This window comes from Hyaena hyaena, unplaced genomic scaffold, assembly GCF_003009895.1.
Source record: "Hyaena hyaena isolate Hyena2069 unplaced genomic scaffold, ASM300989v1 scaffold_274, whole genome shotgun sequence".
NCBI classification, from domain to species: Eukaryota; Metazoa; Chordata; class Mammalia; order Carnivora; family Hyaenidae; genus Hyaena; species Hyaena hyaena.
Window position 1 is genome coordinate 1,888,877 of NW_024080907.1, and position 12,202 is coordinate 1,901,078.

Sequence of the window (12,202 nt, forward strand, 5' to 3'; positions counted from 1 at the left end):
CCCATTGCCCGCCCCTCCACTTCTGCAATTGGCTGTGCAGTTTTGGGTCTCCGCCCCACAGGCCTGCGCATGCGCGAAGGTCAGGGCGGCCGGTAGTACCTGATGGTGGGAGGTAGTAACCCCCGTTTATCTTCCGCTGGCGGGAGAGTTAGGTAAGCCCAGCCGAACCCTCTCGGCACGCGAGCCTCTCGGGGATGCAAGCTACCCCCACCAGCTGCTCTTGTGGCCGCCAGCGTCTGTGCCCCCGTCCGTTCGAACGCACCCTTCCGGCGTGACCCAGGGGCTGCCCTGATGGACTGGCCCTCTTCTGGATCCGACTTTCTGTGTGTGACCCTTCATTTCTCCTGGTCTCCACGCCGGTGCTCTTTGATTATGCCTCTCAGCTTGTCCCCCGCTGCTCACACTCGCGCCTGCTGAGGCTTGGGCAGCGAGCGTCCCGAGCGAACGAGTTTGGGGTGGGGCTGAAGAGACCGGCCCCGCGATTTCCGCGAAGGCTCCTATGCGAGCCACCCAGAAAGGTGGCTCAATACCTGGGGACGTGGGCCAGGTCAGACCCCGGAGGCCGGGACCGTGACCCCCCGAGCGCGCCCTGTGGGCGTCCTCGCAGGCTCACAGGGTCCACCCCAGGGCTGCTTTCTCAGGAGAGGCAAACACTTGACCCATCCTCTTCCTTTTTTGTTCGTTCGATGATTCAGTAAGCATTTGAGTTTGGGTACTTGCTCACTGTATTAGGTCCAAATCTGCTCATGTCATTTGGGTTCTGAGAGTAGCCCAGAAAAATAGCCGAGGAAATGTGAGGTGGCTGTTGAGACTGTATTCCAGATCCTCTGACCGCTCCGCAGAGGGTAGGAGCAGCAAGAAACTTTCCCTTTTTTTCTTTTTTAACCTTTGTATATCTTTATATCAAAGAGGCGAAGCTTTGACATAGCTCTAGCGCTTGAGAGCTTGGGACCTTGGACCTGTCTCCTAAAATGTATTAGCCTATTTCCTTATCAGTAGACTATTTGCCTTTGAAAATTGCAGTGCAAATTATCTGAGAGCTGTTAGGACAAGGCCTGGACTTGCCCTTTTGTTTTTCTGGAATATTCACCACAATGTAACATGTGGACTATTACTTTAAATTAATAAAGCCCCTAACGTAACAGTAGCCAATACTATGTATAAACCCTGTTAAATATCTATTATATGACATAGAATGTGTATTTTATAGAAGGAGAAAGTTGACTTTTTCCCCTTCCATTTATGCTCTAGTTTTGATTGGAACCTAACACCTGTAACAGACATTGTCATTTTGGTATTTCTGAAGCATTGGGCTGCCTTAGTTTAGCATAATGTTCTTTGGACTTTCTTGATTACACTGGCCACCATTTGAGTATTGAAGTGTGCGTTTGGTGTCACTTGTCATTTACCAGACGGTGTGAACTACTGGCAAGGGTTAGACAGGAGTCCACATTGGTTAAAAAAAGAAATACCAACAGTTTAGCCAGAGTGTATTCATGGGGTTTTTAGAATGCATAGGTTATATTTCCAATAAGGGCAAATCATTAAACCATGCGTGTTGTTTTCACCTCTGTGATTTTGGAAAAAAACAAAAAACAAAACAAAAACCAAACAACCAGATCCCTTAATTGGGCCTAGTACATGACCCTGTTTCAAATTAAAAAAAAAAAAAAATTTTACGTTTTATTTATTATTGAGAGACAGAGAGAGATAGAGCATGAGCAGGGGAGGGTCAGAGATGGGGAGACACAGAATCTGAAACAGTCTCCCGGCTCCAAGCTGTCAGCACGGAGCCTGATACAGGGCTCGAACTCACAAATTATGAGATCATGACCTGAGCCAAAGTGGAACGAACTGCACCCCCTGGGGGCCCCACATGACCCTTTTTCAGAAACCAGTTACAAATATTTAAGGTACTAGTAAATTTGTCCTTTTAAGGCTCTGAAAGCTTTTTGAACCATATTACTCTACATGTGCATTTATACATATGCATCTTCTCATACTCAGAAACTAATACATTATTGTGCATAGAAAGTTGTAACATGTTTGGGGCGCCTGGGTGGCTTAGTCGGTTAAGCGTCCGACTTTCGCTTAGGTCATGATCTCGCGGTTCGTGGGTTCGAGCCCCGCGTCGGGCTCTGTGCTGACTGCCAGCTCAGAGACTGGAGCCTGTTTCAGTCTGTGACTCCCTCTCTCTCTGACCCTCCCCTGCTCACGCTGTCTCTCTCTCTCCTAGAAATAAATAAAAAAATATTAAAAAAAAAAAAAAAAAGAAAGTTGTAACATGCTTACTTTTAGGTGTTGGAGCATTTAAACAACGGAGAAAGTCATTATTGCATATGCTCTTTTCTTAATTTGTTTTTCATTAGATAGCCACTCAAGAAAACACCATGAAAGATACTGATATCAAGAGACTACTGTATACTCATCTTTTATGCATATTTTCAATTATCCTAAGCATCTTCATTCCATCATTCTTCTTGGAGAACTTCTCAATATTGGAAACACACTTGACATGGTTGTGCATCTGTTCTGTTTTTGTAACTGCCGTCAATCTAGTATTATATTTAGTAGTGAAACCAAATGCATCCTCTAAAAGAAGTTCATTATCATATAAGGTAAGGCTTATTTCTTGATAACTGATTTTTAGATAGAGGTGGTGTTTCTCTTAATGAAAGAATGAATTATTAGTCATGTCATCATGGGGTTATTTACAGTGAGTAAAGAAGACATGATTTTTTTTCTTCAGATGGGTAGCCTATTATTGCTGGAAGACTGCCTACAATGTTCAGTAGGTCCTTGCTATGCATCAGATGTGGAATTAGGGCATCTTCAATGGATACTATCGCGTTATTAACCTATATAGTCAAGTTTTAAGTCACCATTGAAGATAAATACATGATATAGTAGTCCTATCTTTAAACTTTATAAGACATTTAGTTTATTTTCATTTATTTTTTGCATATCTGAAAGAAACTTAGTGGGTTTTTCAGAAATTACCAAACAAAAGCCTCTGTGGTAGCTTTTTTTAGAAATGTTTTTTTATTTCTGAGAGAGAGACAGCATGAACAGGGGAGGGTCAGAAAGAGAGGGAGACACAGGATCCAAAACAGGCTCCAGACTCTGAGCTAGCTGTCAGCACAGATCCCAACCCAGGGCTCGAACCCACGAACCATGAGATCATGACCTAAGACAAAGTCAGATGCTTAACTGACTCAGCCACCCAGGCACTCCTGTGGTAGCTTTGTTTTAAACATGGTCTTCCTTGACTAAACAGTGTTAGAGTTTTCAGATGTTAGATCCTATTTTCTGAAATATTTACTAGCATGTAATACTTAACTATTACTTTAATAAAGTCCTCACTTAACATTATCCAATGCTATATATAAGCTCTCTTGGGTAATTTAGAACATTTACTGCTCTATGATTTAAAAAACTCAGTATATGTTTTATAATTATTTCTTTTTAAGCTCCAAATCAAGTAGGTCCCATGCTGATTTGCAGACATTCTGGTCTTTTTTCAAATGGATCACATAATAACATGAATATAATTTGGGGAATAATTTAGTGTTAGTACAGTTTTCCTAAGGATTTTGTTTTTAATTGAAAAAAATAGTCATTATTTTCTGCATATGTTTCATGTATCACGTAATTAGGACTATGTGTTTGTTGTTTTGTATCCTAGCGTTCTGTTGTTGGTAAATATTTTATAAACACTGATTAATAACATAGCTCGGTACATACCCTAGGAACAGAAATGCTTTTTGATTCTAGTGCTGATCGGGCGGGTGGAATATGGGGGGCAGGTTGTGACTCGTAAGCTGCTTTGTGGAGCTGTATGGAGGGCTTTGCACCTGAATGTGCACCAGACATGGGATCTGACTTCAGGCTGCCTAAAGGAAAGAACGTTCAGCTGTTTCACACATGGGAATAAGTTGTGTTTGTAGATAAAGTGGAAGCATTTCCACTAGGCATTGTCTTGAGTCTTTAACTTGTTCTCATTTCTTTTTTAGGTAACCAGGTTTTTGAAATGCTGTATCTACTTTCTTATGTCATGTTTCTTCTTTCATGTGATTTTTGTTCTATATGGAGCACCACTCATTGAGTAAGTCTGAAATTTTTACCTTAAGGCAGTTATGTTCTAAAATGCTCATTTACTAAACAAAGCGCTAATTCTGTTGGTGATTAAAGAAGAACTGTGGTATGTTTAATTACTGGATCACAGAAGGATGCTGACATGATTGCCCTTCCTTAGAAGTGTTATTCTTTTAAAAAGCAGTATAAGTACATAATTCATTAAATTCTCCTATCAGCTAGCCTTCTGTTACTGCAATGCATATGGGGGCTGGGGAGGTAGATGAGAAACTATACTATACCAATTATTTCGTGGCCCTTAGGACTTGTAAGGGAATTTACTGTAATGATATGTCTAAATTAATTACAATTAGCATATCAGTTCTTAGGAAGTGTGATTCTGAAGTGCTTGAGAACTATTTGTTTTCTTAAGAAAAGTCAATAAATCCCTGCATTTAATTATTTAATAAACTGATGTTTATAGTTTATTTATTTATTTATTTTAAAATATTTTTATTTCTAGGAGAGAGAGAGAGAGAGACAGCGTGAGCAGGGGAGGGTCAGAGAGAGGGAGGCACAGATTCTGAAACAGGCTCCAGGCTCTGAGCTGGCAGTCAGCACAGAGCCCGACACAGGGCTCGAACCCACGAACCGCAAGATCATGACCTAAGCGAAAGTCGGACGCTTAACCAACTAAGCCACCCAGGCGCCCCTGATGTTTATAGTTTAAAGGCAGCATTTAACTCCACACTTTTTCAAAGCTGACCATATTTTTAAAAAACTCAATTCATGAATATTTCTTATATATGTTCATCATAGATGGGGAAACTTCATTTAGCAGTGATTAATGATTACAGTGAAACAAGTGATGTGGTACACAAACACACAGTTATGTATATAGTTTTATACATATTTGTACATAGTTGTATGTACATACACTAAAGTCACAGTTAATTCTTTCCTAGAGAGGGGAGGATAAGACCTTTGTAATGAGGAAATGGTAGTTTCTTTTTAATTCGTTTTAGAGTAGATTGAATGTCTTGAGCAGTGGTTCTAAGACCAGCATCAGCATTTTATAAAAGGCAAATTCTTAGGCCTCAGAAACTCTAGGGGCACAGCCCCCCATTCTTCACTTTATCTAGCTTTCCAAGTGATTCCAATACAGGCTAGAATTGAACCTGTGGCTGCAGAGAAAGTTCCAGACACAATTCAGTTAGAAAGTTAATTATCTAGAAAAGGGGTTTCTTGTAGTGGAGACTCTTGTATGGATTAGAGGGCATTTAACACTTCTGAACTCTATCATTAAAGCCAGATATTTGCTAGATTGTTTTTTAGAGCTTGCATTTCAATATATTTTTTAATAGTTATTTTGGTAGGACCTGTGTTATCTTTCAAGGTAAGGACATGTCTTTATATTAAATCTATTTAAATCTATTTAAATCTATATTAAATCTATTTAACAAAGATTATGTGTGTAAGTGAACCTTTCATACTTTTAAAAAAATTAATAAAGTTTTTTTTTTTTCCTAGGCTGGTGTTGGAAACATTTTTATTTGCGGTTATTTTGTCTACTTTTACTACCATACCTTGTTTGTGTTTGTTAGGACCAAATATCAAAGCTTGGCTAAGAGTTTTCAGTAGAAATGGGTAAGTTTTAATTTTACATTTTGATGATGTTTGAAATTTTTAAAAATTAATGTAGTATTTTTCTATTCGTGGCAGCTTGCTGGTTGTTTTATGAGTCTTTTCCAGCACTGGATGGTTCTCAGGGATGCCTTAAGGGCCCATTGCAGTTGAGGACTGGGGACAGGGGAGAGGTGGTATGCATTTGAGGAGGACCCGAGCAGGTAGAATTACAGGTGCCTTCTTCCGCTTTAGCAAGATCAGCTCTGCTTTTCTTCTGTTTGCTAGGATTAGCCTTTTGTTTGAAAAAAGGCTTTTGCTACCAAAAGGCAGCTTTGAAAATCACTACTCAGGGATGATTTGTCACTGTGATAAAATTGCTACAGATAAAATTGCTTCCATACATCTTATAATGTAGAATTGGGGTCTACAATCTAAAAATGCTTAGCCAAACAGCTATGATTACTTGTTTAGTTTCTTTGTGTTAAGACATCTGAGTGCAAGTTATACAGGGTTTTCTTGGCCACATATATATTCAACACAGCTAAGTTAAAATTTTAGCTTCTTGAAAGGCATTCAAATGAATGTTCAAATGAACCATTTCCTAACAGAAATGGTTAAATTGTAACCAAAAAAGCTACAAAGTTATTTGATGTCCATGATTTTGTCCTGTTTATCATCCCGTAGCAAAAACTTCTTGAGCTCTTACTCTGCTCCATGCTCTGCAAGCTTGGTGTGGATTCTGAAGTATTAGCCATGATTCTCCGCTTGAGGAGCTGTATGTTCAAGGGACAGGAATAAAATGAGCAAACAATATGAGATTAAAATTGTGTAAATCATACAGTAAGTGCTGTTGGAACTCAGAGGGTTAGGAAACCAATGAAAAATGAGCTGGAAGGGGGAATGATCTATAAAGGCTTTGGATCAGCACTGTGACATTTGGTGAAATGAAGGAAAAAGGGAACAACACCCATGTTAGGGAAATGAATGAAGCCATAGAAACTGAAAAGAAAAGTGGTATTTTTCCTGATTTGGAAGGGAATAGCCCAAATAGTGCAGAGGAAATATCCTGGTTCAATAGGCTCCATAAGTTATTGACTTATCCTTTTGCAATGAATATTGTTTGTTCCCCTTCAGAACCATCTTCTGGTGTTGACAAGGTCTCTAGAAAATAAGAGTGTAAGCACTGAAAACTTTTTCCCGGGGGAGCCTGGATGGCTCATTCAGTTAAGTGTCCAACTCTGGATTTCAGCTCAGGTCATGATTCATGGGATTGACCCTGTGTTGGGCTCCACGCTGATAGGAACCTGCTTGATATTCTCTCTCTGCCCCTCTCCCTGCTCGTGCACGTGTGCTCACTCTCACTCTCTCTTAAATAAACTTAAAAAAAAAAAAGAAAACTTTTCCCCACATCATTACTGTAGTATCCCTAATGGCATTCATTTGTTTTAGCTTTTTAGTTTGAAATTTTTAAAAATTTTGTAATTATTTTTTTTGAGAGAGAAAGAGAGCTTGTGCACGCAAGTAGGGGAGTGGCAGAGGGAGAGGGAGGGAGAAAATCTTAAGCAGGCTCCACGCTCAGTATGGAGCCCCTCTCGGGACTGGATCTCACTACTGTGAGATGATGACCTGAGCTGAAATCAAGAATCGGACACTTAACCAACTGAGCCACTGAAGCGCCCCTTAATTTGAAATTTTTAAAGAATGAAAACCAGTCGGAATGTTATAGGTTTGGATTGGTGATTTTTCCAGCTTTGAACTGTGTTTCTGATAATGGTGTATTTGTGGGAGATGTTGTCATCTCATTCTGCAGTACGTTGTGCTGTAATACGGCGTTTGCATTCCTTGAAATCCCTGCACCATGCAAAATTGGGCAATAAAAAACACAGAGCCTATGGGAAAGACAGGATTGAGGCATAACACTCAACAACTTTGACAGTAACACATAAAAAAAGACAGGAACTTAGTAAAAATGGTAGTACAGTTGTGTATATGTTAAATAGTTAAGAAATTTATAAACATTAAGATGAATATGGTACTTTTCCTTCGAAAAAACCCTGAAATTTAATTTTGGAAGTAGGTGTGGGAGGAGTTGCCACTTGTAAATTATTATGAAGTGGTAAAGGAGGTTTGTTGGAAGTCTGACAGGAAGTTAAAGACCAAATACGGAAAATGTGACCCATACACTTGAGGGAAACTGCGAGAGCTGAGAGATGGGGTTTTGTTTTGTTTTTGTTTTTGCTTTTTTATGTTTCAAGTTTTTATATAAATTCTAGTTAGTTACATATAGTGTAATATTAGTTTCAGGAGTAGAATTTAGTGATTCATCACTTATATGTAACACCCGGTGCTCATCATAACAATCACCCTCCTTAATACCCATCACCTAGTTAGCCCATTCCCCATCCACCCTCCTCCAGCAACCCAGGGAGGGATTGAGATATAATTCAAATACTATTCACTTTACCTATTTCAAGTGTACAGTTCAGTAGTTTTTAATATATTCGCTGAGTTGTACAGCTGTCACTGCAGTCAAATTTAGGACATTTTCATCACATCCAAAAAGAAATTCCATACTCTTTAGCTACCAATTCCTTATCTCCTCTCCCCTAGCCCTAAGCAACTACTAATTCTCCTTACTGTTTCTATAGATTTGCCTGTTCTGGACATTTCATGAAAACATAACCATATAATATGTGATCTTTTGTGATTGGCTTCTTTCATGTACCGTAATATTTCCAAAGCTCACCTATGTAGTACTTCATTCCTTTTTATGGCTGAATAACATTCCATTGTGTGGCTGTATACCACATGTTGTCTATCCACTCATCAACTGATGGACATCTGGGTTGTTTCTACTTTTTGCTGTTATGACTAAGGCCCTGTAAACGTTTGTACACAGGTGTCTGTATGGACTTTTTTTTTTTTTTTTTTTTTTGAGTACATACCTAGGAGTGGAATTGCTGGGTCTTGTGACAACTCTCTGTTTAATTGTTGAAGGAGCTGTTAGATTGTTTTCCAAAGTGACTGCACCATTTTTACATTCCTACAGCAGTGTATGAGGGCTCCAATTCCCCTACGTCCTTGCCAACTTTGTTATTATCTGGCCTTTTGATGACCACCATCTTAGTGGGTGTGAAGTATTACCTCCTTGTGTTTTTTGTTTGCATTTCCCTACTGACCAGTGATGTCAAGCATCTTTTCATGTGCCTATTGGCAATTATATATTTTCCTTAGAGAAATATCTCTTCAGATCCTTTCCTCATTTTTTAATTGGATTATTTGTCGTTTTTATTATTAAGTTCTTTATATATTCTAGATACAAGTCTTTTATCAAATATATAATTTACACATTCTTTCTCTTTGTGGGTTGTCTTTTCATTTTCTTAATTGTGTCCTTTGAAGCACAAAAGTTTTTAATTTTGATGAAATCTAATTCATCTGTTTTTGTCTTTTGTTGCTTGTGCGTTTAGGGTCATTTCTAAGAATCCATGGCCAAATCCAAGGTCATAAAGATTTACTCCTATGTTTTCTTCTAAGAGTTAAATAATTTTAGGCTTTACATTCAAGTCTCTGGTCCATTTTGTATTAGTTTTTGTGTAATGTGTGAGGTAAGGGTCTGACTTCATTCTTCTGTGTGTGGCTTGCCAGTTGTCCCAGCACCATTGTTGAAGAGGTTCTTCCCCTCCTTTGAGTGATTTTGGCACGCTTGTCAAAAATCAGTTGATTGTAAACGCATGATCTTTACTTCTTTTTCCATTGACCTATATATGTATCCTTATGTCAGTACCACTCTGTTTTGATTATCTGGTAGATGTTTAAGGATGTGCATGTTTTGTGTATTCACATACTGCTTAGTGTGATTGGGTGCAATTTTTTTGTGTTCACTTTTTGTTTCTCACAGATGAATTTGCTCATATTCTCTAGCATATCAGTCAAATTGGAACAGATTTCAATGGTCAAAACAAGCGTTTTAGCAGAACTTATATATATAAATTTCTAATATATTAAAACTGAAAAAAATCAAACTTTAAAACTCAAGGGAAACAAAGAAGCTATCTATCCTTCATTTCTCTTCGTAACTTACCATGACTTTAATAATGCATATATTTTCTGATACTGCTTTAATCTTGTTTCTGTATTTAGCCTGAACTATGTCTTAGAGAAATGCCTATCATTTTCTGCTGGGTTGAAAGGGGCTTTGTAAAAATTTATTATAAAATTTGCCTTTTGAATCTTCTGAGATTTGCAGAGTAAATTTGTTGTCACCTTGTTTTTGTACCTGTCAGCACTTTACAGAAGGGTCTGTAACAAAGTGAAACTAAAAATTATAGGAAGGGAAGTACCATTTTCCGGCTAGCTGACTGACAAAAATATGTAAATTTCATAATGCGTAGTGATAAGGGCTTGGGGAAGTAAGCGCCAATGGGAATATAAATTGGTTCAAGCTCTGTTTGGTAATATCTATAAAGATTAAAAATAACCCATTTTGCTTTTAAAAAAATACCCATTTTGACCTAGCAGTTCCACTTATAAGATTTTATGTACTAGATATATTTTCATATATTTACAATATATTTCAGTACCTACAAAATATTGAATGTGTAGCTTTGAAAATAGCTTAAATGCCCTTTAATAAGGGGCAGATTAAGTTAAATTTAATGCAGCTATAAAACAACAACAACCACCACAACCCAACCATTTATTTACTGATATGCTGTTAGTGGAAAAAAGCAAGGTGAAGAAATGTGTGCAAGATGCTACCATTTGTGTAAAAAGTGGGCAAGAGAGAATAGATATACCTGTATAACTTTGGAAGAATACATAAGAAACTGATAAAATTATTGGTTGTCTCTTGGGGGAGGATCTGAGAAGATAGGAGCTCATCTCAGAAGACTTCCCACCGACTACCCTTTGCTGTCTTCTGAAATATGAACCAAAGTAATACACTACCTAGTCAAAATGAAAATTATAGTGGTTCAGGTTTTGCTAATACTTAGCTTATTTGGGGGGCATTGAAAGTTAGTCCTGTATCAAGAAGTTTTTAGATTTCTCTGATGCCACCTCAACTTCGGTAGGCTGCAGAAATATCCTTCAGTTGCTGGAGGACTGTAGCTAAAAATAATCAGCTAGTAATCTGAAGCATTTTAGTTAACATCACCTAGGGTGGGGAATGACATAGTAATATGCAAAAGTAATAACGTTAAAGCATTTTCATGTGTCTTATAGCATTTAATTCTCACAGCAAACTGGTGAGGTACTCCTGTTTTCATCATCTTCTAGGTGAAGGTACTAGAAAGCTGACAGATTAAATGATTTGCCCAAGCCCTCGAATAGCCAGTAAGAGGTAAAGCTGGGACTTGAATGCAGATCATCGGATGGTACAGAAGGTTTTAGAAGGCTATATTAACTGAGGGTCAGAAAATGAGTTCCTGCCCTCTCCTTACTAAGTGGCCAAGTGATCTTAGACAAGCTATTTAACTTCAGAGATCCTCATATGTGATATTTTTAGAACAATACTAATTTGCACTTTGTAGGGTTATTGTCAGAACTGAGTGAGGTGATGAGTGAAATCAAATAGCAAATGCTTCAGAAATGTTTGTCAGACAGATTAATACAAATGTCAGGGAGCATTTGTATGTTTCACACTCCCAGTGCTGACTGCTGTTTGTCTTATTACCCCCTCCTGCTTTAGGTAGCAGACCCAGGAGTGCAGAGCATAGACAGCCACAGCATAGACAGCCACAGAGAAGGAGGAAATTCTTTCCGTTGATGTAGTATAAAACTAATTTGAGCTTTGTCATGAGAGGGTCACTCAAGTCTTCATTCCTCCACCATACCTTAGCGATAGTTGTTTGTTTCCTAGTACTTTTACCATATTTTAAGAATTTAGCATAAAAAGCATGTCAAAATTTGAATAAGTCAGGGAATAGTTAATTTGGTATATGAATTTGTTTGATGTTAGAGTTGGCCTTCTCAAATGTTCACTGTTATGCAAAAATATTTTATTAAAAAAATTTTTTTTCTGTTTTTATTTCTGAGTGAGAGAGACAGCATGAACAGGGGAGGGTCAGAGAGAAAGGGAGATACAGAATCTGAAACAGGCTCCAGGCTCTCAGCTAGCTGTCAGCACAGAGCCCGATATGGGGCTCGAACCCACAAACCATGAGATCATGGCCTGAACTGAAGTCGGACGCTTAACCAACTGAGCCACCCAGGCGCCCGTATGCAAAAATATTTTAAAAATTCAAAGATCTTGTGGCTCTGCAGTGATCATATGAAATACCCATAAGAACAACTTGTAGTTATATCAGAATTGTTCCAATATACAATTAGCGTTATTTACATTGAATCATAACTTTGGTTCCAGAGAATTCTAGTATTATTTAGGGAGGTTATACAAACATGAATACTGTATTTTTCTTTCTACCCAATAATTATTTATAACAGAAATTGAAGTTCTCATTTGAAATTCTTATGCTGTAGTTCTAATTCATTAAGTCCT

General features: G+C 38.2%; 1 protein-coding gene across 7 annotated transcripts in view; it reads left to right on the forward strand.

Moving 5' to 3' along the window:
- Nucleotides 1-71: 71 nt before the first annotated feature.
- Nucleotides 72-12,202, forward strand: part of PIGF (phosphatidylinositol glycan anchor biosynthesis class F) — a 36,255-nt gene continuing 24,124 nt past the window's right edge. For 5 of the 7 annotated variants that reach the window (XR_005530811.1, XR_005530810.1, XR_005530812.1 and 2 more), the window contains exons 1-4: nucleotides 72-152; nucleotides 2,370-2,618; nucleotides 4,014-4,105; nucleotides 5,605-5,721. Coding sequence is in view for 4 of the 7 variants with exons in the window: in XM_039245917.1 (XP_039101848.1) it covers nucleotides 2,391-2,618; nucleotides 4,014-4,105; nucleotides 5,605-5,721 (437 nt within the window). In the remaining 3 variants the exon portion in view is untranslated. Of the gene's footprint in view, nucleotides 153-227; nucleotides 324-369; nucleotides 846-2,369; nucleotides 2,619-4,013; nucleotides 4,106-5,604; nucleotides 5,722-12,202 lie in introns of those variants that run through there. The other 2 variants (XM_039245919.1, XM_039245918.1) reach the window with 2 other exon arrangements.